This window comes from Lycorma delicatula, chromosome 5 (assembly GCF_047948215.1).
Source record: "Lycorma delicatula isolate Av1 chromosome 5, ASM4794821v1, whole genome shotgun sequence".
Lineage (NCBI taxonomy): Eukaryota > Metazoa > Arthropoda > Insecta > Hemiptera > Fulgoridae > Lycorma > Lycorma delicatula.
In genome coordinates this window covers 100,082,486-100,106,443 of record NC_134459.1, presented here as the reverse complement: position 1 = coordinate 100,106,443, position 23,958 = coordinate 100,082,486, and the positions used below count along the sequence as shown (strand labels likewise).

At 30.4% G+C, this 23,958-nt stretch overlaps 1 protein-coding gene across 1 annotated transcript in view; it reads left to right on the top strand.

Moving 5' to 3' along the window:
- Positions 1-17,062, top strand: part of LOC142325717 (LETM1 domain-containing protein LETM2, mitochondrial-like) — a 34,963-nt gene extending 17,901 nt beyond the window's left edge. Inside the window, exons 6-9 of the mRNA XM_075367748.1 lie at positions 4,696-4,836; positions 10,314-10,520; positions 11,753-12,019; positions 16,892-17,062. Of these exons, the coding sequence (XP_075223863.1) occupies positions 4,696-4,836; positions 10,314-10,520; positions 11,753-12,019; positions 16,892-17,062 (786 nt within the window). The remainder of the gene's footprint in view (positions 1-4,695; positions 4,837-10,313; positions 10,521-11,752; positions 12,020-16,891) is intronic.
- Positions 17,063-23,958: the final 6,896 nt, after the last annotated feature.

Sequence of the window (23,958 nt, the reverse complement as noted above, 5' to 3'; positions counted from 1 at the left end):
TTGTAAATATTTATGAAGATAAACAAGCATTATAACTAGCATATAAAGAAATTGAAGCAAATAATATGCTGATAGAAGAGCTTGAAACAGCTGAAATTAAAAACAAAATACTGGCTTTATGATTTATGTAAAAACAAGTCTCCAAAGAAAAGGAGTGTTTGCAAGTTTTTTTTTATGTTAAAAAGTTCATAGTAGTGAATGAGTTTTTACAGTGTTTGCAGAAAAATAAAAACCTGAAACAAGATAACCTATTAAAATGTATAGACAAGCACTGCCATTCAATGCTTCTCTAGAGTAATTATGTATAGAGTAACAAAACAGAATTTGCCTATTGCGACACATAAATCATTTAGACCTTTGATCACCTTCAGTTGAAGTAATACTTTGAAAAGTGCTCTAGTAGGTAATTATGCTCTTACTTCTTATGTAGTTTTATTGTAATTAAAGTTGATAAATTATATATTAAAGTAATACTAAAGTCATCTATGAACACAATGTAGCAAACTTGTTATAAACTTACAAACTTATGATAACCTTTTTGAATGCCATGAATTTATTAACAGTTATAAAATGCTATATTAAGTACTTTATTATAATCATATGTAAAAGGATTCCATGTATGTAAGTATTAATTGTATTGGTTGTAAACAAATTTCTATTAGCAAAACTAATAGATCCTTTAAACAATGTTTTTTTTTTGAACATTAAAGAACGCGCAGAATAAAAGTATGGAATTCTAGAATGCTGCTGATCACTTTATCATCCATGAACATATAAACAAATATAGAGAATAATCTATAAAGATTAGAAATAAATAATGATAAGCCTAAACATTTAGAAAATAATATATTTAAAAATATAATTTATGAAAACACACTTAGAAGTGGTGAATAGATCAATTTTGAGATTGAAGAATTATTTAAATTTGTGGATCTGGTTTAATAGGTAGTTGTGTGTGTGTGTGTGTGTGTGTGTGTGTGTGTGTGTGTGTGTGTGTGCACGCATGCGCATGCGCCTATGCACATATACATGCAATTCAATTTTCTGTTAGTAATAACAAAAACAACTGGTTGATGTATCATTCAAAATTAATTAAAAACATGCAAAATGACTATTTTTAATGTCAAAAGTTAAATTTTATTGGTAGTTTTATAAAAAATTCAAACTTCTTGTCAGAGTATGACAAGTATGTCATATTGTCATAACTCTGACAAAATGTCTGCAATTATTATTTTTTAACTTTTGTTGATATTTGTATTATCCTTAGTTTGGATTAAGTAAGGATATTTCCTTAGCTTGAGTCTTATACATATATATATATTTACTGCCAACCATCAAGAGCATCATAACATTAACAATGTAATTAAATATTAAAAAATATATATTTATAATTTTGGTGAAAAATATAATGAATGAATAAAATGCAATTATGATTAGGTTTCATAAATTCTTTTTAAATTAAAAGTAAACATAGCAGAAATGTTCAATTTTTAATATCTTTTTTAAACCGCCTCATTTTTAAATAATTTTTTTAAACCAGGTCAAACATTCAATGATTTTTGTGTGTAAATCCCGTTTTGATGACAAGTCACCACTATTAATACATTTCTTGTTTAACTATGTGCTTGTATTTTATTAACCTTGGTCAATTTATAAATGGTAATAAATTGAAGTGTAGTAAGTGATATAGTCAAAACCACTTGACCTTATTAATGTTAACTCTAGTAATGATATTGAGGTTCATACCTAACAATTGCTGTTGCCTTTATGATGATATGGGGAATACATGTAATTTATTTAATTCTGTGAATTGTGTACTACAAAGTATGAAGAAAAAACGTAAATGAACTTCAACTTGATTTAATACTATGTACTTGACATTCTTGATTTTATTGCTTAATTGAAGACTAAATTTAACTAGATAAGTTGTTTTTTTGCACTGTAATTATTTTTCTTATTAACTATAAAATAATTAAGAGATGTTAAAAAACAAATTATGTTATTTATTTTTTATAAGCAAGTACCGAATATGGATATTTTTTCTACCACTATCATAATATTTTACTACTTTAGATATATGGAAATAACATCCGGTGTCTAATGATAATGTAGAAACAACTCAAAAAATATATTAATTTTCAAATGTTATGAGAAATTCATATCATTTGTAAGGTTTTTTTTTAATTTAATCCTTCGTAAACCAATTATTGCCAGTTTATATCCTATGAATGCCTTCATAAAAAGGAAATGATATTAAAAAAGAAAGTACACATTAATAAAAAAATTCCAATAAAATTGCAGTTAAAATAGATTATAAAAATTTGTTCAGCAGCCTGTCAGAACATTATAACTCATTAAAATTATTAAAAATTCAATTTCATATTAATAAAAACAATGTAATTTTTGATAAACTGGATGCAGATTCATCGGCATACAAAGAATTAACACTGGTACCACTTATACCTGAATCAACTTTGGTGAATCACTTCACAGATAAGATCACCATTATAGGCAAAATTAAATTTTACATTAATCAACATTTATATTCATTAAGTACTACTACGTGCACATTTTACACATAATATATAAAAACCAAAATTTTGACATATTCAAACATTAAAAGATTTATTACTTCTTCAAATTTAACAAAAAACTATTAAAATAGGTTGAAAATATTATTTAATTAAACAGTAAAGATTTTTCTAATTTTTTTTAAAACTGGTGGAACTTATGAGGATATTGAAGGAGCTGCATAGTTGTGGAAAGTCCAATTTCAACATGATTTTAAAGTGATTCATTTATAATTAGTTTTTTTTTAATGCACTCATCAAAAGCCTGTGAATGTTGATTAGCTAAAAATGTTAAATGGTTACTGTAGATTTCTATCGTTTAATAAATATTGGAAAGTAGGAATAACTTTTGAAACAGTATTATTATTAAATACATGTAATGTCATGTGATATTGCCGTGTGAGGCAATTATGCTATATGCAGTGCCTGTTTGGATGGATAGGCTAAAATTTAAAAGCTATCAGGATATATTACTAAGAACTATTATTATATAAGGATATATTATATAAGATATATTATTATTAATGGTAACGGGAGGTTACTGTACTACTTCATGGGCGGCAATCTTTGTGATTACAGGTGTGAAACCGATAGATTTAATTGCGTCAGAAAAGCAGCAGCGTTATGTTGTTAAGAAGCCAGGTGAATTGACTTCAACCCACCGGGTTGGTCTAGTGGTGAACGTGTCTTCCCAAATCAGCTGATTTGGAAGTCGAGAGTTCCTGCATTCAAGTCCTAGTAAAGCCAGTAACTTTTACGCGGACTTGAATACTAGATCGTGGATATCGGTGTTCTTTGGTGGTTGGGTTTCAATTAACCACACATCTCAGAAATGGTCAAACTGAGAATGTACAAGAATACACTTCATTTACACTCATACATATATCATCCTCATTCATCCTCTGAAGTATTATCTGAACGGTAGTTACCGGAGGCTAAACAGGAAAAAGAAAAAAAAGGTGAATTGACTTCAGAAAAAATTGATGACATAGTACGGCATGGTAATGCTTTATGGCAGGCCAGATGGGATGAGGCAGCAGGTGGGCGTTATATGCATGATCTCTTCCCAGACGTTGTTGGTTTGTGGGGCGCCCCTTGGGTCCACCCTAACAAGTATGTGATGCAATTTCTTTCTGATCATGGCACCTTCTGATGCAGACTTCAGCAATTTGGCCTGGTGGATTCAGGTGTATCTCCAGATTGTGGACAAGTAGATGACACATACCATATAATTTACGAATGCGCGAAATACAACTTTTGTGCATGGAGACTGTTTGTTGGCTCGACATTATCGGGTCAATATTAGATCTCCATGAGAACTGGAAAAACCAGGCCAAATGGATAATCGTTGAAAATTTCATAGGTACCTGGCAAAAGAATAGATTGCCGAGGGAATTTAGGGTTCCGCCTGGTCTTTCCTGTGTCGTGGTTTTGTTGTTCTGGTCTTATGAGGTTTGATGTCTTTGTAGTGTTTTGTTCATATAGTTTTATTTTGAAGTTCATTTTCATTTCTTGTTTTGTGTTATGGTTGCATGTTGAACTCAACTTTTGACCTGTCAGATAAGTAGTTGTATTTTTAATTTCAGTTCCTTCATCCTACTCAGACTTGTTAAAGACTCGACATAGATGTGTTTTGTTTTAATAAGTTCATTTTGTATTAGTATACCAATGGGAATATCACATGTGGTATTCGAATTAGTGGCATCCTGACTGAGGCAAGAACAAGGCTGAGAGATGCGGGGTTTTGAAGATGACCCTCAGTAAACCCCGTAAGGGCTAGGTATGGAGGGGGTGATGCTAGAACATCATCCCCTCCATACCCTGTAGGGGAAGACCCCTCAGGATGATGCTATCAGTTTAATAATAAGGAATCATGACACTGGAAAATATCTTTAAATTGTTTATGTTTAACTGTAGTTTTTTGTTTCTAAAATCTTTTATTTACTCAATAAGACTTGCAGTGGGATCACCAGAGGAACTTGTTTTAAAAAAAGTGATTGAAATCTGCCCATTGATAAAGAATAAGATTTGAACATATACAGAAAAAATGTACAAAGAGAATTGAAAACTACACAGTTTTAATTGTAATATAACAAAAATAATACTTTTTTATTTATTATTTCAGGAACAGAAAATGAAGCAAACATTAAAAGTGAAATTAGAAATGGCAAAATTTTTGCAGGATACTCTTCAGGATATGACCAGCAAACACAAATGTGTCAGTTGTGCAAAAGAAACTCATGACTTTGCAGATCTTTTTGAAAAAGTAATTATATATATTAAATTTAATTTCAAGTAGTACTGTTAGATTAGTTAAAATCAAAATAATTGAAAGTTGATTTTTTTATGTTGCGTTTTTATTAATGCCTGTTGCCTGATCTATAAAATTATTCTGTTAACCATATTTTTCAAGACATAATTTAAAAGTGTTAATTGACCAAAATTAATCTTTAATATCTCAGTTATTTACTGTTACAGAATTCAAATTTTTTATCTGATTGATATTATTTAAAAATTATAAACCTTCACTCTGAATTACAGTAAGCTTGAAATAGTGAGTTTTAGTCTATATGATTAAAATGTAAAATGTAGAAAAATGCTTCTATTAATGAGACTAATTATAAATAATTCATATCTAGTCATGAGTCAGGTTTATTTTTTAACACTCCAGTTTAATGTAAATGTGTTCCTTCATAGATAAGGTAATGTATTATTTTTAGAAAACCCGTAAAACACTCATTGGAAACAAAATCATGCCAAAATTACTAGTTTTTAACATTTAAGTGGTCGTTTAGGGCTCACAAGGACCCTGTAAATTTACATATATGTTAATTTTTTTCATCAACTTTGTAATTAGAAATTTAATTTTATTAGCCAGTCGTACCGAACCAGTTCAGGTTAACAAAATGTTTCTGAACTATCAAAGTTTAGGTAAATGGGTTTATAATATACCTTCTAAAAAACTATTTTTTGAAATTATTACAAGGAGCAGTCGAAAAGTTAGTTGCACTGATCAGATACGATTGTACACTTCATGCAAATTACCCAATTCAGCTACATTTTCATCCATTGGGATTAATTCATAAGAATAAATTCATGAATGTATTCATCTCTGTCATCCATCCAAAGTTGAACTTTCCTGCCAATAACATCCTTGTTATCCATTTTTGGACAACTTGTACTACGTTTTGATCACTATCAGGCATGAAAATGGTTTGTCACCGTACATTTCATTCAATTGGTGATGACTTTCAGTATGGTTACACCTCCTTTCCTTCAGAAAACAATTCACTATGTGGACTTTTGTTTGCTTGCTTACAACATGTTTACAGGTGACAGTGGACTAATTGTTCCTATCAGATTCTAATTGCTACTATACCGTATAAAAGGAGATAAGTGTTTTAAAACAGCTCTCATGAAAGTATCTGTTTAAAACAAATCTGGACAAATTAAACTAATTTTTTACTCCATTCATACTTGTAATTACACCACATTAGAATAACCCTCAACATTATTTTCCTTTCATATTCTTGTCTGCTTCAGTACATAACAGAAGTACATAATGTACATAATTTACAATGGATTGATTATTTGTAAAAAAAAATAATCCATTGGGGATTTTTTCTTTTTATATTGAGCTCTTGAGTACTAAAATTGTACTTAACTGCCATGGCAACACAAACAAAAGTAGGTTTTTACCTTGTCAATTAACTTTGTCTATCTTTTTCTCTGGTCTCCAATCAACAATGACATAAGAAGCAGGTGTTCACATCACTTTAATTTAGATCACTGCAGCAGTCAGACTTCTTTGGGTTGTGTCTCTATATTTCTTTAATTCTGCTTCTGTCATCTATGTTCAGAACATAAGTGCTCAACACGGCCTTCAACTTTTGATTGTAGCAACAGCATCAGGATTACAAAGTTCTCTAATTTTCTCTGTTTTTTCTTCACATTATACCTACCTCTTTCACTAAAAAACAAACTACAATCTAGCTTACAAAATTCAGTAATACATAGTATTATTACTATGTGTTTTAAAAAGTTAGATGATTCTAAATTTCGAAATTCTACTTCATGAATTTCATGAAAATTTTACTTGTACTCTTTTTTTAGCTTGTTAAAAATTAATATATTCAGAAATACCATTATAAATAATAAATTGAAAAAGTTTGAATGCAATTTTTCATAAAAACCCTCTACCCATAGAAATGTCATTTTTTAAATTTTTTTACTGTTTCAATCTGTTAAATTATATGTTTGTAAGTTGTGTTAAGAAAAGTAAAAAATTTGCTATGATTACCAGAGAGGTTACTCCTCTTCATTAAAAGTAGAAAGTCCACTAACCTTTTTGCTGTTCCAACTGATTGTCTTGAACATTTTTTTCTTTAAATGACTTTTAAGTTAAAAATAGAATTAAAGCCATATTGAAGGCTTATTAGCTAACCTCTATCTATAAAAATAAAATTTATTATTTTCTAACTTTTTTGTCTTATGTATGTATCAAATCTCATTCCAGCTACTGCCAGATGTAGACACACAATCTACTCTCCTGCTGTTGTCCTATTCTCCATGATTTCTTCAACTTCCTTTTACCACATTATCCTTGGGCATCCTGGGTCTTCCTTCTTCCACTTATTTTTAGTTCTTCCAAAACTCTAAGTTTTCTCACCTATTCTTTTATCATGTCCATACCATTGTAATCTCATTCTCTCAATTCTATGTTCACTCTTCTGCCTATATTATTGTTTCTCAACTGATCCCTTCTTGTTTACTTTTTAATATTCACAAGGATTTAATTTCTAAACATCTTATAATAATAATTTTTAATTTAAACATATAATTTATTTATTTTGTTTTTTGTGCAACAGAACAGCTTTACAAAGCCTTCATATGTTGCACAGTATTACATAAAAATATATACAATAGTTACAATATCTATAAACAGTTATAAGTAACAATTCACATATAAATTGAAAATACAATATTTAAATACATAAATATCGGAATACAATAATAATAATAAATTATAAATTTACAACAATGGAAATAATAATTAAAGTTTAAGTCACTATTTACAAAAAGTTTACAAAAATACATTAATTTCGTTCAAGAAACGAACTTGTGGCAAGAAAATCAGACCATTGCCTTTACCATCTAACAAAGCAATAGCAAATTTACATATATATGTTGATAAATGCAAGTTATGAGTCTGTGCATAATTATAAAATAATATTAATAAAATGGTCCAAAACAATTTTAATAACAATAACTGATATCTATCACATTATCCAGTAATAATAACTACAATTACAAAGAATAACAATTTAGTATTTTACAATTAAAAAAAAAACATAATTCAGAATTTATAATATACATAATCAGAACATAATTTTATAATAATAATAATGATAATGCTTACTTTTTCTAGTAATTTATTCTTTTATAACAAATATATTGGTAGAAGTATCAAGTATAACTTGATACAAATTCTCTTCATTTTGCCGTAGACTTGAAATTTCATTTGCCATCTTTTTGAAATTTCATATACATAACTGAAATTAGATGTGTAAAATTCCACTTCGGAAGTTTCAAAGTGGTTTGCTGCTTTTTTCAGTTTGAAAGCTAGCTTCCCTCTTCCCATATTATATCTCCTTTCAAAAATCATCATTTTACTCTTTTAATTTATATACCACTCATCCTTTGAAGTTGAAACTTTTTTTGTTATATATTTTTGAAAATAATCGTTGTGAAATTGGTTTTAAACCTTTGTTAACAAATATAGAAAAGAGTAAATTTTAATCCTTTAAAGACTGAACATTTGTGCAAATATCTTAAAATAGCCATTTGAGGGTTTTTCTTTTAAAGAATTGAGTTTTATTTCAATTTTACAATTGGTTTAACAAATCATCACAAACCTTTTTTTTCATTTGTCTGAGCTACATAAGTAAGTAAATAAATAAGAAAATAATTAATGTGATAAAGCTGCTGTAATTTCACTTTTTATTTCTGGAAAAGGATTAAATATTTAGCTACATTAAATGCTGCAAACATTCAGTAATATCATTGCTAGATGTTTTTCTTTGACAAGCATGCATTCTTTTAAGCTATTATTATTATTATTTAAATTTACTGATAATTTTTAATTTACAAATACCTATATAAAATGCATTCATATTATGATTAGCAACAGAAAATGTGTGTTCATTACATAAAAGTTTTGTCTGATGATGAAGGTGATGGAGGAAGAATACTGATGTACTTGCAGAAGTGGGCAATTAGTTGGGTTATTCTTCCTTGATGTAGTTTGTATTAATTATATTAAAAAGAGTTATTTTGTCAGAAAAGAACAGAGGATTTTGTTGACATTTATTCATTACTTATAATTATAAATATTATTACAATTTATTTAAATTTTGCATTCTGTGGTTAATTAGTGATGCATTATTTTACTTTCTTATGAGACTGCTGAAATTTTTTTTGGAATATAGAAGCAAGAGGTCAGTTAATCTCTAAACTTGCTTCTTTAGAAGTAGAGGTGAGTTTTGTTTATAAATAATTGTGTGTCTGTAATACAAAAGAATGTCTTTAATTTGCAATTTTTATCATTATTTTAGTCGGCTAAATTGGGGTTAGTAATAAGTTTTTCCTGTAACTACTTACAACACTTCTGCATTAGATGATATCTAATTTCTGTTTAATTTTAATAAAAATAGTTATTGAATAATTAAATTAGGAGCATTAATTTTTTTTGTTTATCATATTTAGTTTTGGTTAAATTTTCATAACATGACACCGTTTGTATTTAATATATAAAATATAAATAATGAGAGTTCAGCTTACCAACAGTATTATTACCAAAATAATTGTTGGTAAGCTGAACTCTCATTATTTGTATTTTATATATTTAGTCTTACAGATTTATTAAGTTTTTGTTGAATCTGGTGGAATAAGATGATCTATAGACTGTTGAAGAAAGTAAAATATTTTATTTTGGACACATTTAAAAACTAGCTTTTTGAAAAAAATGTTATGTTACTTCAAAGCTTACACTTAATTTCCTGTATTTTTTGTAACATATGATTAAAAAGTAACTGAATTATGTCTTTTTGATTTGTTTAATCATAAGAAAAAAAAATGTTTACGTTTAGTTTTGTGATTAATTTGAAAACAAAGAATCTCTTATAAAAAACTTATGTATGTTTTAGAGGGATTACTTTCCTACAATTTCTTCTTTTTTTACTCTTAACCAAGTTATGGATAGCATATATAAGAAAACCGGTCATTTGTTTTCAAGAAAAAATATTTTTTTTAAATTTGTTAAATTATAAGAGTTATTATTGTTTGTGATTGTCTCTAAAATTTTAGGTTTTTTTATTAATTCTTATTTTAAAGTGATTGCAAAAAAATGTGTAAAAAGCTATTTCCTAAATGGTAAAAAAATGCACAAGAAATCACAGCTTAATTATTTTTCATTGTATGGAGTGAAAGGAAAAACTAAATTATACAGAATCTTGTCAAATTAACAAACTAATGACAAAGGGCATTTTTACTGAAATCAAGAGTTTTTGTGACATTTATTAAACAAAATCCTTTTACTTTTTAGTCCCTTCCAACACCATATCTTAATGAGTATAAAACACATGTTGAACAAAAGATCAGTGGTCCCTAATGATTTCCTTTATCATATCACTTTTTTGGTCTATTTTTACTGCATTATATCCTTTTTGTTTTCTCTTTTCTCAGGTACGTTCTGGTTCTAAAGGAGCTGCAACAAATGAAGAAATAATTCAATTTTCAAGATTATTTAGTGATAATATCACTTTAGATACGCTACCAAGACCGCAGCTCATAGCTTTATGTCGTGTGTTAGAAATTCAAACATTTGGTACAACTTCATTTTTAAGATTTCAACTTGAAATGAGGTTGAGGAACTTAGCTGCAGATGATAAGGTATCTATCTCTTCATTAATTTTTATTTTTGGTTCCCCCACTGATTGTTTTATATAATCCACTAATGTTTTATATAATGAATTATAGCCGAGCATTTATAACAAAGTGCTTGCAGAGGGGGGGGAAACTTTCAGCTGTAAGTAGAGGAAAAAGTGCCTTACTAGAACGGCCTGCTATACTTTGCAATACTATACTTTTAAATAGCATTGCTATTTAAAAGATGATATTGAGAGATAATGTTGTTTACCCAATCCAGTCTTCAATATGAAGTATACTGTAGCAATTGGAAGGGAAATAAAAGAGGAGGAAAAATAGCAGTTTTACTGTAAAAAATAATTTTCTAGTAGTTAAATCTATTTATATTAAAAGTTTTAATGTTAAGGAGTTATTGAGTTAATGCTATTCAGCTTAACTGGGCAATAATATTATTCATGTAATTTCTATTTGTAAGTTACAAAGTATGAAGTATGATACATTTTTTGAAAATATGATAAAATTGATATTTTCTAGTGTCAAATTTCCCTCTTAATTGAATATCAAATACCTATTGATATCAAATTACCTGCTTACAGATTATTTTCTCTTTACATCAGCTGTCACAAATTTTATACCCGAGGTTATTGAAAGGTTAGAAAGTAAGGATACTGTAATAACATCTGAATTTGATTACTTAAATAATGAATAAAGATTCTTTGTACCATAGTGAAAAGGTTGCACCCTAATTATTCAATGCAGAACTTACTACAGTTAGAGCATTTATTGATCCTAAATAAATTGAATATGATATGAAACAAGAAGGCTTCTTTCTACCTTGGTGACAACAATAGTCCCCCACTATGTTATTGATATCTAAATTAAAAATTTTTAATTGTTACATATAGTTCTCTCTGTCATTTTTATTTGAAGTTAAACCCATTGAAATTTCAAGTTGATTGAACAATATACACAATTAATAAGAAATAACGAAATAAGTAGAAAGAAAAAAACTATTTTAATGTACTTTACTGGTTTGTTACACTATCTCGTTCCTTTTTCCACTGAAACAAATTATTGCAGAGAAAAAATTCTTGTCCAAATTGGTTTAAATTCTTTTTAACATTTGGTTATATCATAAATTCAATATAATATGATCATTGTTAAATTTTACATCAAAATAATCTTTAAATATGAAACCTAAAATCAGTTTTTATGATATACTAATAAAAGTGCTTTATTGTGTTATTATCTAATAGTTAATACAGAAGGAAGGTGTAAAATCATTAGATATACATGAGTTACAACAAGCTTGTAAAGCAAGAGGTATGAGAGGACTTGGACTAACTGAAAAAGAATTACAAACACAATTGCAACAGTGGATTGATCTCAGTATGGATTCCAAAGTTCCTCCATCTTTATTGCTTCTATCACGTGTATTTATGTTACATGATCATCAGAAAAGCTCACAATCTGAACAAATTGAGCATATCGCTAAAGCTATTTCCCACCTTCCGGAATCAGCAGTAAGTATTTTTATTTAAAGATATCTTATTTTATTAATTGAAGTTGAATCAGAGTGATGAGTAATTCATTATTTAATAATTATATAAAAAATATTATAATTCATATAGTTATTAATTTTGCCCAATAATGATTAGTTTTTGTAAATAATTTATTTTGTGTAGGTACCATAGTTAATAATTTCATTAAAAATTGATATTTGGAACTGCTCCAAATTAACTATAAGAACCCTAACTGCAAAAATGACAAAAATGAACTTTATTGTATATTTTATTTTTATATTTTATATATACTTATTTATATAAATATTATATATATTTTATATACATATAATATATATTTAAAATATTATATATATATATATATATATTTTATTTTATAAACAAGTAAACCAAAATGTTATTTTAGTCATCTTTACCTGAATCAATAGAAAAACTTCACTTTTGTAATAAATTTCAGCTAGAGCAAGTTTGCTATTAAAAACAAAAAAAATCATATTTTCTGAGTTATGCAGTTGTGAGACCTTAATGTATTCATCTTGAAAAATGTTACAATATTTTTACAATGTTATAGGACCTTTCACTTTTTCTGAGGACCTGGTAGCAGCTATAACGTCATCTATCCTTTACTCTTTAATCCATGACTTGCTTCAGGTGATTTTGGTATAATTGGAGGTGTTTTAGGATAAATAACAAGAGTGTGGTCGGTCTATCTAGAGCCTGAGAAAGGCAAGCAGTCTTTCAAGATGTTCACAGTCTCATTTTGAGTTTGTAAAAGTTGGTTGAAGTAATAGCTGCTGGAGCAATTGTTTTTTAACTGAAGTTTTAGTGAGGTGGCGATTGTGAGTGGAGATTTATTTACTACTCAGGAGTTGGATAATTACTCAATTTATGGTTTTAGGGTCTTGCTGGGTGAAACACCAGGTCTTCAACTTCAGTGTTATCTGAAACTCAACGTGTACGGGTGTGAGTAATAGAGCCAGAATGCTTTATTTATTATAATGTGTGACATTATAAATGAATTGTTTTTGTGTACAGTGAATTGAATAATCATTAAAGTTTGTGTTACAAGCTTTTTAGTATTAATCTAGTTATAAGGTGTTTTGTGGAACAAGGTGAAACCACGTGGTGAAGTAAGACAAGACAAATCAGGTTATTAAATAAATACTTTTCTAGGTTAATTACAACTATTTTTTTTTATTAATAATATTATAATATAATATGTGTAGATTTAGTTTCCAGTGACAGAACTGAAGAAAAATAGTGTTAAGTAGTTTTTTAAGCGATTTTTAGATGATAGTCTAACATAACCTAACTGTGCCCGCAGAACCCGAATACAAAAAATGAGATTAAGGATTGTGCCCATCTAATTTGTTCCAGGTCAAAAAACTTAGAAGTTGTGAGCGAACTATATGGACAATCCTACCCCAAGATTACGGAGAACGTAGACTGTTAGGTTGAATACAGAAACAATAAGGAGGGTCATGAGCGAAGGCTCAGAAGAAGATATCATAGAGATATTAGACAAGAGGTGGCCTAATAAGGTCGTGGAAGAGATGGAGGAGCTGCTAAAAGAAGATGTGGAGGGAGCAATGGTATATAGCCTCATCACACAGGGTGACAAAGGGGGAACTTTTGCCAAGCACATGTATGCCAGAGGCCCTGGAGTGTGTGCATGGCTAAACAGAGGAGGTACAAGGTTGGGGATGGTGCTCAAGGACTCCCTTCAGCAACCATAATAGGAGATGAGGTGGAGGAACTGAGGTCCTTCACAATATATGTAATCACAATGGAAGTTGAAGACTGAGGGTTGGTGGCCACAGTATTGAGCGGGTTATGAAAGGTTGAGAGGGTAGAGAAAGGAAAGATAAACGTAGCGACCAGAAGAGTACTATGGTACCATATACTATGTACTAGTACTATGGTACTATGGGGGCCGGATCCACCAGCCCCTATAGTACTTCGAAGCTAATGCCTCTATAGTCACTGTCAAAGTCCTGGTCCATCACCCTCCAGTCGGTTAACCTGTTAAACAATCCTTCCAATGTGAAGGTGATGTCCAGAACCGACCCTCTTCCTCGTCCTACAGAGGTCAGTTCCTGCCTGCTTTTTACACAGGTGAACGTCAATGTGTTGCTCATGGAGAGCAGTCCATCGCTGCATGCACTGGTGTGATCGGCCCCCGTTTCCACACTGACTGCGTTGAAGTCCCCCATGAGGTTGACCTCCCCACAGACTCTGTAGAGACAGCGCTCCATCCTCATGAGTTATTCATCATACTTGCAATCAGTGCAGTTTGGTGACACTTAACAGAGTACCAGTGTACATCCACTCGATCTGACTGATAGGGTTAGGGTAGGGCACTTAGGGGATGCTGAGGATCCCCACCTGGCAAGGGAGTTACTGGAGACAAGGAGAGCCCTCCAGGCGGAGATAAAGAAAGAGAAGAAGGCCACTTGGAGGAGAGTATGCAAGGAGGTGGACAGTGACCCACGGGGGGCAGGCGTTCCAAATAGTAACAGGGAGATTTGGAAGGTGTCTGCCCATCCTCTCTGAGGGTCAGGTGAAGATGGTGGAGGAGCTTTTCTCACTAAAACAGGACATCTGGGAGGAAGTAAGAAATGTGGAGCCCAGACGTCTAACTATGGATGATATACAGAGGGCTGCTGTGGAACTGAACAAGAAGAAGAGTCTGGTACCAGATTGGTGTAGCAAGGGGTTGTCATAAAGACCACATGATTAGACGATACCCTTTGCTGGTCCTGGACGTGTTCAACGGGATGCTGCTGCAAGGGGTGTCCCTGGCATGTTGGAAGGAAGTCAGATTGGTTCTCCTTCCAAAACCAAATGCTGGGACAGGTAAGCCGGGGAGTTACTACTCGTTGTGTTTACTAAACACAATGAGCAAGGTGTTTGAAAAACTCGTGGCTCACAGGTTAAAGGAGGAACTGGCTGCAGCAGGGGGTTTCTTGCCCAATCAGTATGGGTTCGTCGGCGGAAGGTCCACGGTGGATGCCATTGAGACAGTGACCTCCTGGCGGCAGGCACCTGGCATCAAAGGTGCATATTTGGTAATACTGCTCAATGTAAGGAATGCCTTTAATAGCGTCCCCTGGAGGAAGGTCAGAGAGGCCCTGAAACAAGGGTGTCAATGCCTACCTTAGGGCTATCGTCAACAGCTACTTCAACAAGAGGAGAGTGACAGCCCAGACAGAGGGAGGCTGCAACAACTCAACATGATGGTGGGGGTGCCTCAGGGCTTGGTTCTGGGGCCTCTCCTCTGGAATATGGTGTTTGATGAGGTTCCCAGACTGGAGTACTCCGGAGATACAGAGGTTGTGGTGGCATATGCTGATGACCTGGGGCTCCTAGTATCAGGAGCCAATGAAGGCAATGTGGAGGAGACTGGGAATGCCACCATTAGGGTTGCCAGTCATTGGCTGGTGGACAAGAGCCTATGACTGGCACCAGAAAAAATGAAAGTCCTGGTTATGGTTGGAAGAAGAAGATTGAAGAAGATCACCCTACAGGTGGATGGCATTCAAGTTGGACAGATGGAGAAGATCAAATACCTGGGCGTATGGCTCCAGGCAAATAGAGTTTTTGCCAAGAATGGACCGGGGCTCCCAGGACCTCAGGGAGGAATGTTAGTGACTGTCTTAATCATCTTGTATGCTGTCCCAGCTTGGGGAGAGTTGCTAAAAGTGGCAAGGAACAAGAGGGGGCTGGAGGCCGTACAGTGCAGGATGGCGGTGCATATAACAACGGCATACAGGATGGTTTCGGGGAAGGTGGTTTGAGTGCTGCCAAGACTACCTCCAGTGAAATTACAGGTAGAAGAATGAACCCAGCAACACAGAGGAGCGGCACTGGAAGAAGTCAGCCAGCAGCTTACAGAGGCCTGGCAAGTCCAGTGAGACACGTCGGAGACGGGGTGGTGGAACTGGAGGCTCATGGCAGGGATTATGCCATGGTAAAGCAGAAGACACAGGGACCTGAATTACCATCTCACACAGCTCCTCAGTGGCATGATGAATTTAGAGCCTACTTGCACAGGTTCCATCTACGTGCAGACCCTGAATGTGTACTATGGGGAAGTAGATATCCCAGAACACACCTTCGGCTGTGAAAAGTGGGTACTGCTATGGAGAGATCTCAGGGTCTCCTGACTGATGCTGAACAATATACTGGAGTGTATGCTCAGGGGCGAAAGGGAGTGGTTTACAGTAGCAGAACTAGCCACAAGGATCCTAAGAGAGAAGGAACAAAGAGAACAACTGAACAGACAGGGAGAAGAAACGGGAGGCAGCCAAAGAGTCAAGGGTGCCTTGGATACCCACACTCCAATGTGGAATTGGGGCTCCCAGATAATGATATGTGGACTCTCTAGGAAAGCTCGGAGAGCCAGCGAAGACCTCAAGGAGTAAGATGAAGATAAATTGACCAGAGAATGAGGGGGAGACAGACAGCCCTCTGTGGAGCTGGCATTCATTCGTGTTTGCATGGATGGGCGACGATGTTGCACGGGGACTGAACACCCTGAGCTCGAAGGCACCTCTTGACGCTGACAAGTTCTTAAATGTAATTCTGGCCTCTGGAGGGGGGCTAGTGAGGAGGAGTTTTAGTCGGTAGGGCGCAGGCTACTTATACAACAATATCCACAGAACCTGTTAGCGAGCCTGACACTTTGTCCATAAATGGGATTACAACCCTCACCAAAAAAAAGTCTTCATCTCCCATCTAAATTATAACCTTAATTTCTCTGATTTATAGCCTCAATTATTATTTATTTTTAATGTACCCTATGATAGGATGTATTGTGTTCTTTTTAATTAAAAATTTCATTAAATAAAAATGAAAAAAAATTGTTTATAGGCAATTCAAGCTAAGGAATCAGCTGGTATAGTGAGTGAAACGGATAATAAAATGAGAATGGATATACTTAAACATGAGTATAAGATTGTTAGTGAAGAGATACAAGAGGATAAAGAAGAAAATCGAAGGATAAAACAGGTTTTAATTTATTTTAATTTTGTTAACACATAAATGCTGAGTAATCTACCAGTTCAGTTTGGGTGAATCTAGACTATTCACCGATTTGGGTTCTTCATCAGAAATTAAAAGGGAGTCTTATTGAAAATTTTGATTGAAACATCAGGGAGCTCTGATGTTTCTTCGGCTTCCAGAGAAGGTCAAAGTTTTTAAAAATATGCCCATCTGAATTGGTAGGTTACTCGATTGGGTATGAAGTTATTGAAATACTGTTACTGTTCGTCCTCAACAGCAATAAAAAATATCCAAACTGATAGTTATGTAAATTTTAATCACAGATGCAGAGAATATTTAATTTACATTCAAATGCAGAATGTAATTTTCTGAATATAATTTTACTTATAAATTTAAAAAATAAACTTTTGCGATGACAAACTGAATCAGATTTTGTAACAGAATGTTTCTAACAATTTCAAAACATTTTCAGTTGTCTTTGCAATCAAGTAGTTTTAGCTCAGTTATGACTTAAATTGTTCAAATTCTATTAAGAATCATCTGGAAACTTTGTCTTGGATAGCGGTTTTATATTTTTAGACATTGAATTTTCTGATATTGCACAACTTATTGAATGTCTGAGTAAAGATCTGATGGAAAACTTTTTGTAAAACTAGTAAATGAAAAACCAATGTAAATAAATGTATTTAAATGGCAATGTATTTAAATAATTTATTTTAATAATATTGTAATGTACTTTAATGTATTTAAATTTAATTTAATTTAATGTAAAGTTTAAGAGTGATGATGATGATAATTTAGAATGCATTTATCCAACCAAGTGTTGTGTTAGATGAAGTATTTGTCCAATACATTTTCTTAGTTAAATCCATTCATAGAATAAATTTAAAAATTTTGAAGAACTTGATATGACAATACCTCATACAAAGAAATGTTTAAAGAAATTGAATACATCTTGAAAAATTCAAAAATATGGATTAAAGGAAAAAGTTAATTAGGTAAATTATAAAACCTTCCTAGAAATCTGGTGTATTGGTTTACTCTGTGGGTTTAAAAAAATAATCACATTATGATATTTAAAAATTGGCATTTTTGTTTCCTAGGAATGGGTACTTTTTACTTCCTTGTACAAAGTAAAGGAAGTATTGTGATCATTAAAAGTTTTTATTTTCAGATTTTAATGGAAATATCCATTTTGACCATCCCTAAATCCATGTTGCCTAGTTTTGGCATGATGTTTGTAAGTATGTATGTACATAACTCGCATAACTTAAAAATGATTAGTCATAGGATGTCGAAATCTTGGATTCAGGACTGCAGTAACATCTAATCATACACGTCCAATTTTGATTGCAATCGACCAAACCAAAAGTGTCCAAAAAAGCCCAGAATCCCCAAAAATTAGGTTTTTGGACTTTTTCTTAACTGCAGTCATAAGCCCTCATTAAAAGCTTTTCAATGATATAAGTGGTACTTACTTTCATTGGTTCCAGAGTTATAGCCAAATAAAATGTTAATGAAATACTGTGTATTTGGATGTTAACAAGGGCGCTGTTAACATTGGTTTGAATTAGACTTCATCTCCTTTTTTTTAACTTTTTTTTTAATTTAAATATATTGATTTATTAATAATTATTAACCCATGATTGTAAAAAGGTTTTTTAATAAATAACTGTAAAAAAAAAATATTAAAAAAAATCAGAAGTTATTAGTGAAATAAAATTTTATTTACTTTTAAAAATATGTATATGTAATTTAATAGGCATTATTACACATGCGCATATGCAATAGATTTGATGAAACATCTGATTATTTAATATTAATTGAAAATTATTATTTAAAATTGTATTATTTTTGGATTTTATAGTTTAATTTCTGTTTGATTTTATTTAATTATTCTGGAATTTCTATTTAGTTTTATCTACATAACTACAGAGTGATTGAAAAATAAGACCCTCACAAGAACAACATATACACTGAGGCATACATTCCTGATCTGTAATAAATTGCAAAAGATTCTGATCTTTTATATCTGACAATATTCTCCCTAAGTTTGATGAGTTCATCATCATTTTGTTTATTTTTGTTGTTGCCAATCATTTAATTGCTCTTTGGTTTGATATAATTCTTCTGATCTTAATTTGTGTATATTCTCTAGTTTTCAAATTTTCTCTTTCTTTATATTCATCATCTTCTCTTAATCTTTTTATTTTTACCTTGGACTTAACACTTTCTTCCTCTTTATATTTATCATCTTTTCTTATTCTTTCCTTGTTCTTAACATTTTCTTTCTCTTCATATTCATCTTGTTTTTTGAGATACATTTCTTCATGTTATCTTTCTCGTTCTGTACGATTGTTTTTTTTTTTCATTTTTGATTATTCACCTAATCCAATAATAAAAACTGAATATTTTACACCGTAAGGTCGAAATTAACATTTGTAACCAGTGTGCAGGGGTTCACTAAATGGAATAGTTTAATTACTATTAACTTTTATTTATATGACACACCAGAAACCTGAAACTTTTGTTACTAAGTAACTCACAAAGATATGAATAATATTGATCAAGTAATATGAGTAATAAAGGAACTTTTACTCTATCCTAATATTTCATGTAAGATTGTTGAATTAATAATTGTATAAATATTTGATGTTAATAAAAATTAATATTTCAACAATTGTGAAACTGTCCACTTTATTCAATAATTGGAGAATCGTATCTCACTTTCAAATGAAATAAGTTTAAATGAAGTGTAGCAAAAAATTTGTATGTGTAATAGGTGTACAAGGGGAAGTCATGTGGTGTCCACATTAGATTTTTTATGATTACTTTCCCAAGTAACTTAAAAAGTGAGGACTAATAAAAATAAAGTTTTATTATTTAAATAAGTACCTCCTATTATTATACTTCAGGGATTTTTAGTTACAAATTTTAAAAATGTTAATTTTGAAGATGTGATGAATTTTTCATAAATTTCTTTTTATCTAATTGTAAAATTTAAATTTAAGAAATTTTCCATCTCATTCCTACCTAATAAAAATATCACCTAATACAGAAGTGTTTAATATTTTTTATTAATCTCATAAGCAAGTTATTAAAAAAAATTTCTTTTTTAGAAAATTATTATCCCTTGCATGTTTATTTTTAACTTAGTCAGTTTTGATGATTCAGTAAAGAAAAATAAAACAAATTGTAAGAAAATAATTTCTCAAAAACATTTTTAACGCATTTTTTTACATTAGAAATTTTTATGTTATTTGAGCTACTGAGAACAAAAGCATTCTTCTCAAGGGGATAAGAAAATGTAAAGAATTTTAGTTATCAAAAACTGTTATTTTTTATCATACAGAATAAACCAAAAGACTAAATTGCGGGTAGTTTTTATTTAGTTTCTTTCTACACACAGCACTGTTTACGTACTTTGATTCCATGAGCTTTTCATTACATTTTTTATGGTTTACCGAGTATGGTTTTTTATGGGCTCCTGACACTGTTAACAACTATTTAATGTCTTAAAACCATGTGTAATATATGACTGACTATTTTAATCATTTTTTTTATTAATGTTGTGTTTTAATTATTAATTGTAGCAACAAAAAGAAATAAAAAAAGTTGATGATGGTAAACAACAGTATCCATACATTAAAGGAGTACCTGTTCAAGTAGGGGGCCTGCTTATCTGTCGACCTGCTGAAAAAACAATTGCAGAGGTAATTAAGATAACAATGAGAAGTTCTAATGTTAACTATAGAATTTTTAGAATTATATTTAACTATGATCAAATACTTAAGTTATTTTATTAAATTTTTCAATCGTCAAGGTGAGGTAGAAGTAAAATATTAATATTAATATATTTTTATTTTCCACTTTTTTGCTATTATAAAACATTAAATTGCATTCTGTAATATTTTAAGGATTTTTCCAACTCCTGATGTATGATTGATGCAGTTTTAACAGAGTTCTTTTTTTCAACTTATACTTTGCGATTTTTCTATCTTAATTATTAAATTCTGTAGCTTTGGAATAAATTATTATCTTATCAGCAGACATCATCAGAATTATGTCAAAAGGCCGTACTTCTAAGGTATCAGCTTTTTTTTTTTTTGGATGAAAAAGCGAATTTATCTGTGTGTATTTTTAATGCAAAATGTTAACTCTTAACAAAGTTTGATAATGTAAGTAATTTTGATTTAAGTTTTTTCTAGAAAAAAAAATAGCACTAAAAACCTAAGTACAAATTAGGATTTAGTTTGATAAAAACACAAGTATTATTATTTGGAATGAAAAATTTGTAAAATATGAAATTGGTTATAAATATAGAAACTATTAAAAGAGCAAATGGTATATTATTAATTTTAAAAAAAACTAAAAAAAAAAAAAACAGTAGGCTGATTTAATAGAAAACATACATAATTGGTTTATTGTATTATCATGTTTTAAGAAATAAAGTATTTTAATTTCTGTTTTAATCCAACTTTTAACTTTAAGAAAATGCGTATTGCAATTAACATGTTTGATATAAGACATTCCATTATTATTAGACATGTCAGAATTATTACACTTGGAGGTAATAACTTAATATATTAACGCCAAAAAGACTAAAGTTCATTTTAATAAATAAACATATAAAACTTTTCCTTTAGTATGTAAAATTTTTAAAAATATTTTGCTTGTTATTTAACTCTTTCCTGTATTTACTGTATTTCTGATCCGAAAAGAAAAATTTTAGTACACTAATAATCTTAAAAATTTATTATGAATATATAAATTTTTGTAAAAACATTTTTCTCTAAAATTATATTTTAATAACTTTTAAATGTACAGCTGTGTTGAATATTAATTAATACAAAATAAAGTAAATTTGTTTTTGTCTCAAAAAGTTATATTAAACAGAAAAATGTGTAAAATTAGTTTTTAATATGCAAATAAAATACATATTTATTTTTAAAGATAAATAAAAGCAGAAAAAAATTTTCACTTATTTCCAACTTAAAATATTAAATTAGTGTAAGATTTAAAATATTTAATGATTACCTTTAAAAAACAAAACTCATTTTTTTTTTTAAACTAAAAACAAAAAGATTGTTTTATACACATTAAGAATGTAAAACAATAAAAACATTGTGATTATGAACAACTGAACAACTGACAATGTCATACTTCATAAGCCACATCACAGATAGCATTGCAGCACATATCAGATACATATTAGTGTTATTTTTGTTAACTAAAACTTGCAGTTGAATAAAGCACAAATGGGAGAATTAAATTGGACTTAAAGTTAAATTAAAACTGAAGGAAGATTCCACCAATCCAGTTTTACTTGAATAAACCAATAAAAGTGTTGATAAGAAAATATAAATTCATAGTGCGTTTTACTGCTGTTCCGTCTAAAACTATTTCATTTTATTGCTGTGTTTTAAATTAGTGCAATACTTTAATATTTTATATTTTTCACTACTTAGTCTCTTTACAGGAATGTAAATTCTTTGTAGTTAAAAACCTGTTTTGTCTTTATCACTTTTTTGAAATTGTTCTATTTCTTGATTTTTGTTTTGCATTTTACAATGTAAGTCTGGTGGCTGCTACAAATACTAATAGGCAGTTCGTAATCACTGATTTCATTTCAATCGTATTGGTTGCAATTAAACTTAAGTTGTCATGTTTTCTTCTGTAATTAAATTTCCATCTTCAGTTGAAATAATTTCTGGAAATACTATCAAATTTATATTCAGTAATTTCTTCATTAATAGAAGTAACATTTTTTTAAAATAATTGTGATTTTACTGCTGCTGGTATAAATGTTTTTCATTTTATGTTTGTTACAAAACAAGAAACAGCATCCTGTTTGTAGCCTTGGTCTGATAACTTATAACAACCAGTAATGCACATATACTTCATAAATAAGCTAAACAATTTTAGGCAATAATTAATTGTTATTATTGAAATTTACAACAAATATGATGAAAAGATAATTAGTAAAATACTGTTGTACTTTATTAAGTTAATAAAAGCCTAAGTTTTAAGAGCTTGAAAGAGTTTTAGGTTTTAAGTGTTTTGAAGTGTGGGTATTTTAGAATGGTACAGTCTAGAATGATTTTGAATTTTTATTTTAATAAAAACAGAAAGAATATTTTTATGTAATGTGCACACCAATTTTGTACTTGGCAGATCTCAACCAGTTCAGCAGGACAGTTCCAATTTCTGAATTTCCTCAAACCATTGAGGAATCAAACAGTTAACAATTGATAATAAATCTTATGTTTCATCACCAGTTACTATATTGGAAAGTAATTTGCCGCTCTCCCCTCCCCACCGCTTCTATTCCTCATCATTTCTACCACCTCTCTCTCTTACCCCTCTTGTACCCCTCAGAAGACACATCCAAGTGATTTTAAAACCACACCCTATGATATTTTAGTGTGCGTTGGTCAACAATTATGGAACCCATCCTGTGTAATTTTCTGGTAGCTTAATTGTTTGGTAACAGTTCTGTACTTTATATTTAGTGAAATTGCTTTGCAGTTACACCAATCATCATATGTCAGATGTAACAAATTTGTGCATTCACTTGTAAGACCAGATTAGTGTGGTGTTTATATTTTTCATTATTTTAAGTTTTTTTTTGTTTTCTCCTTTATTTGTTTGACTTTTACTGAATTCTTGATGCCTCTGCTGCACTTCTGTGCTTTTCCTGTACTCATTACTGTTGGGCTATGAATTTCATACAATCTCTGTGGTGAATTTTGGCTAGATTTGGATGTTTTGGAAAATTGAATTGCAGATTTGATTTTTCAACTGTTAGGATGTTTATTGTTACTGGCATCATTTTTCATTTTAAATTTCATTGTTACTGGAAATTTAGACAGTAAACTACAGACAAAACGGTTGATGAATCATTTATAGCTGTATGCATATGCAATTTGATTTAA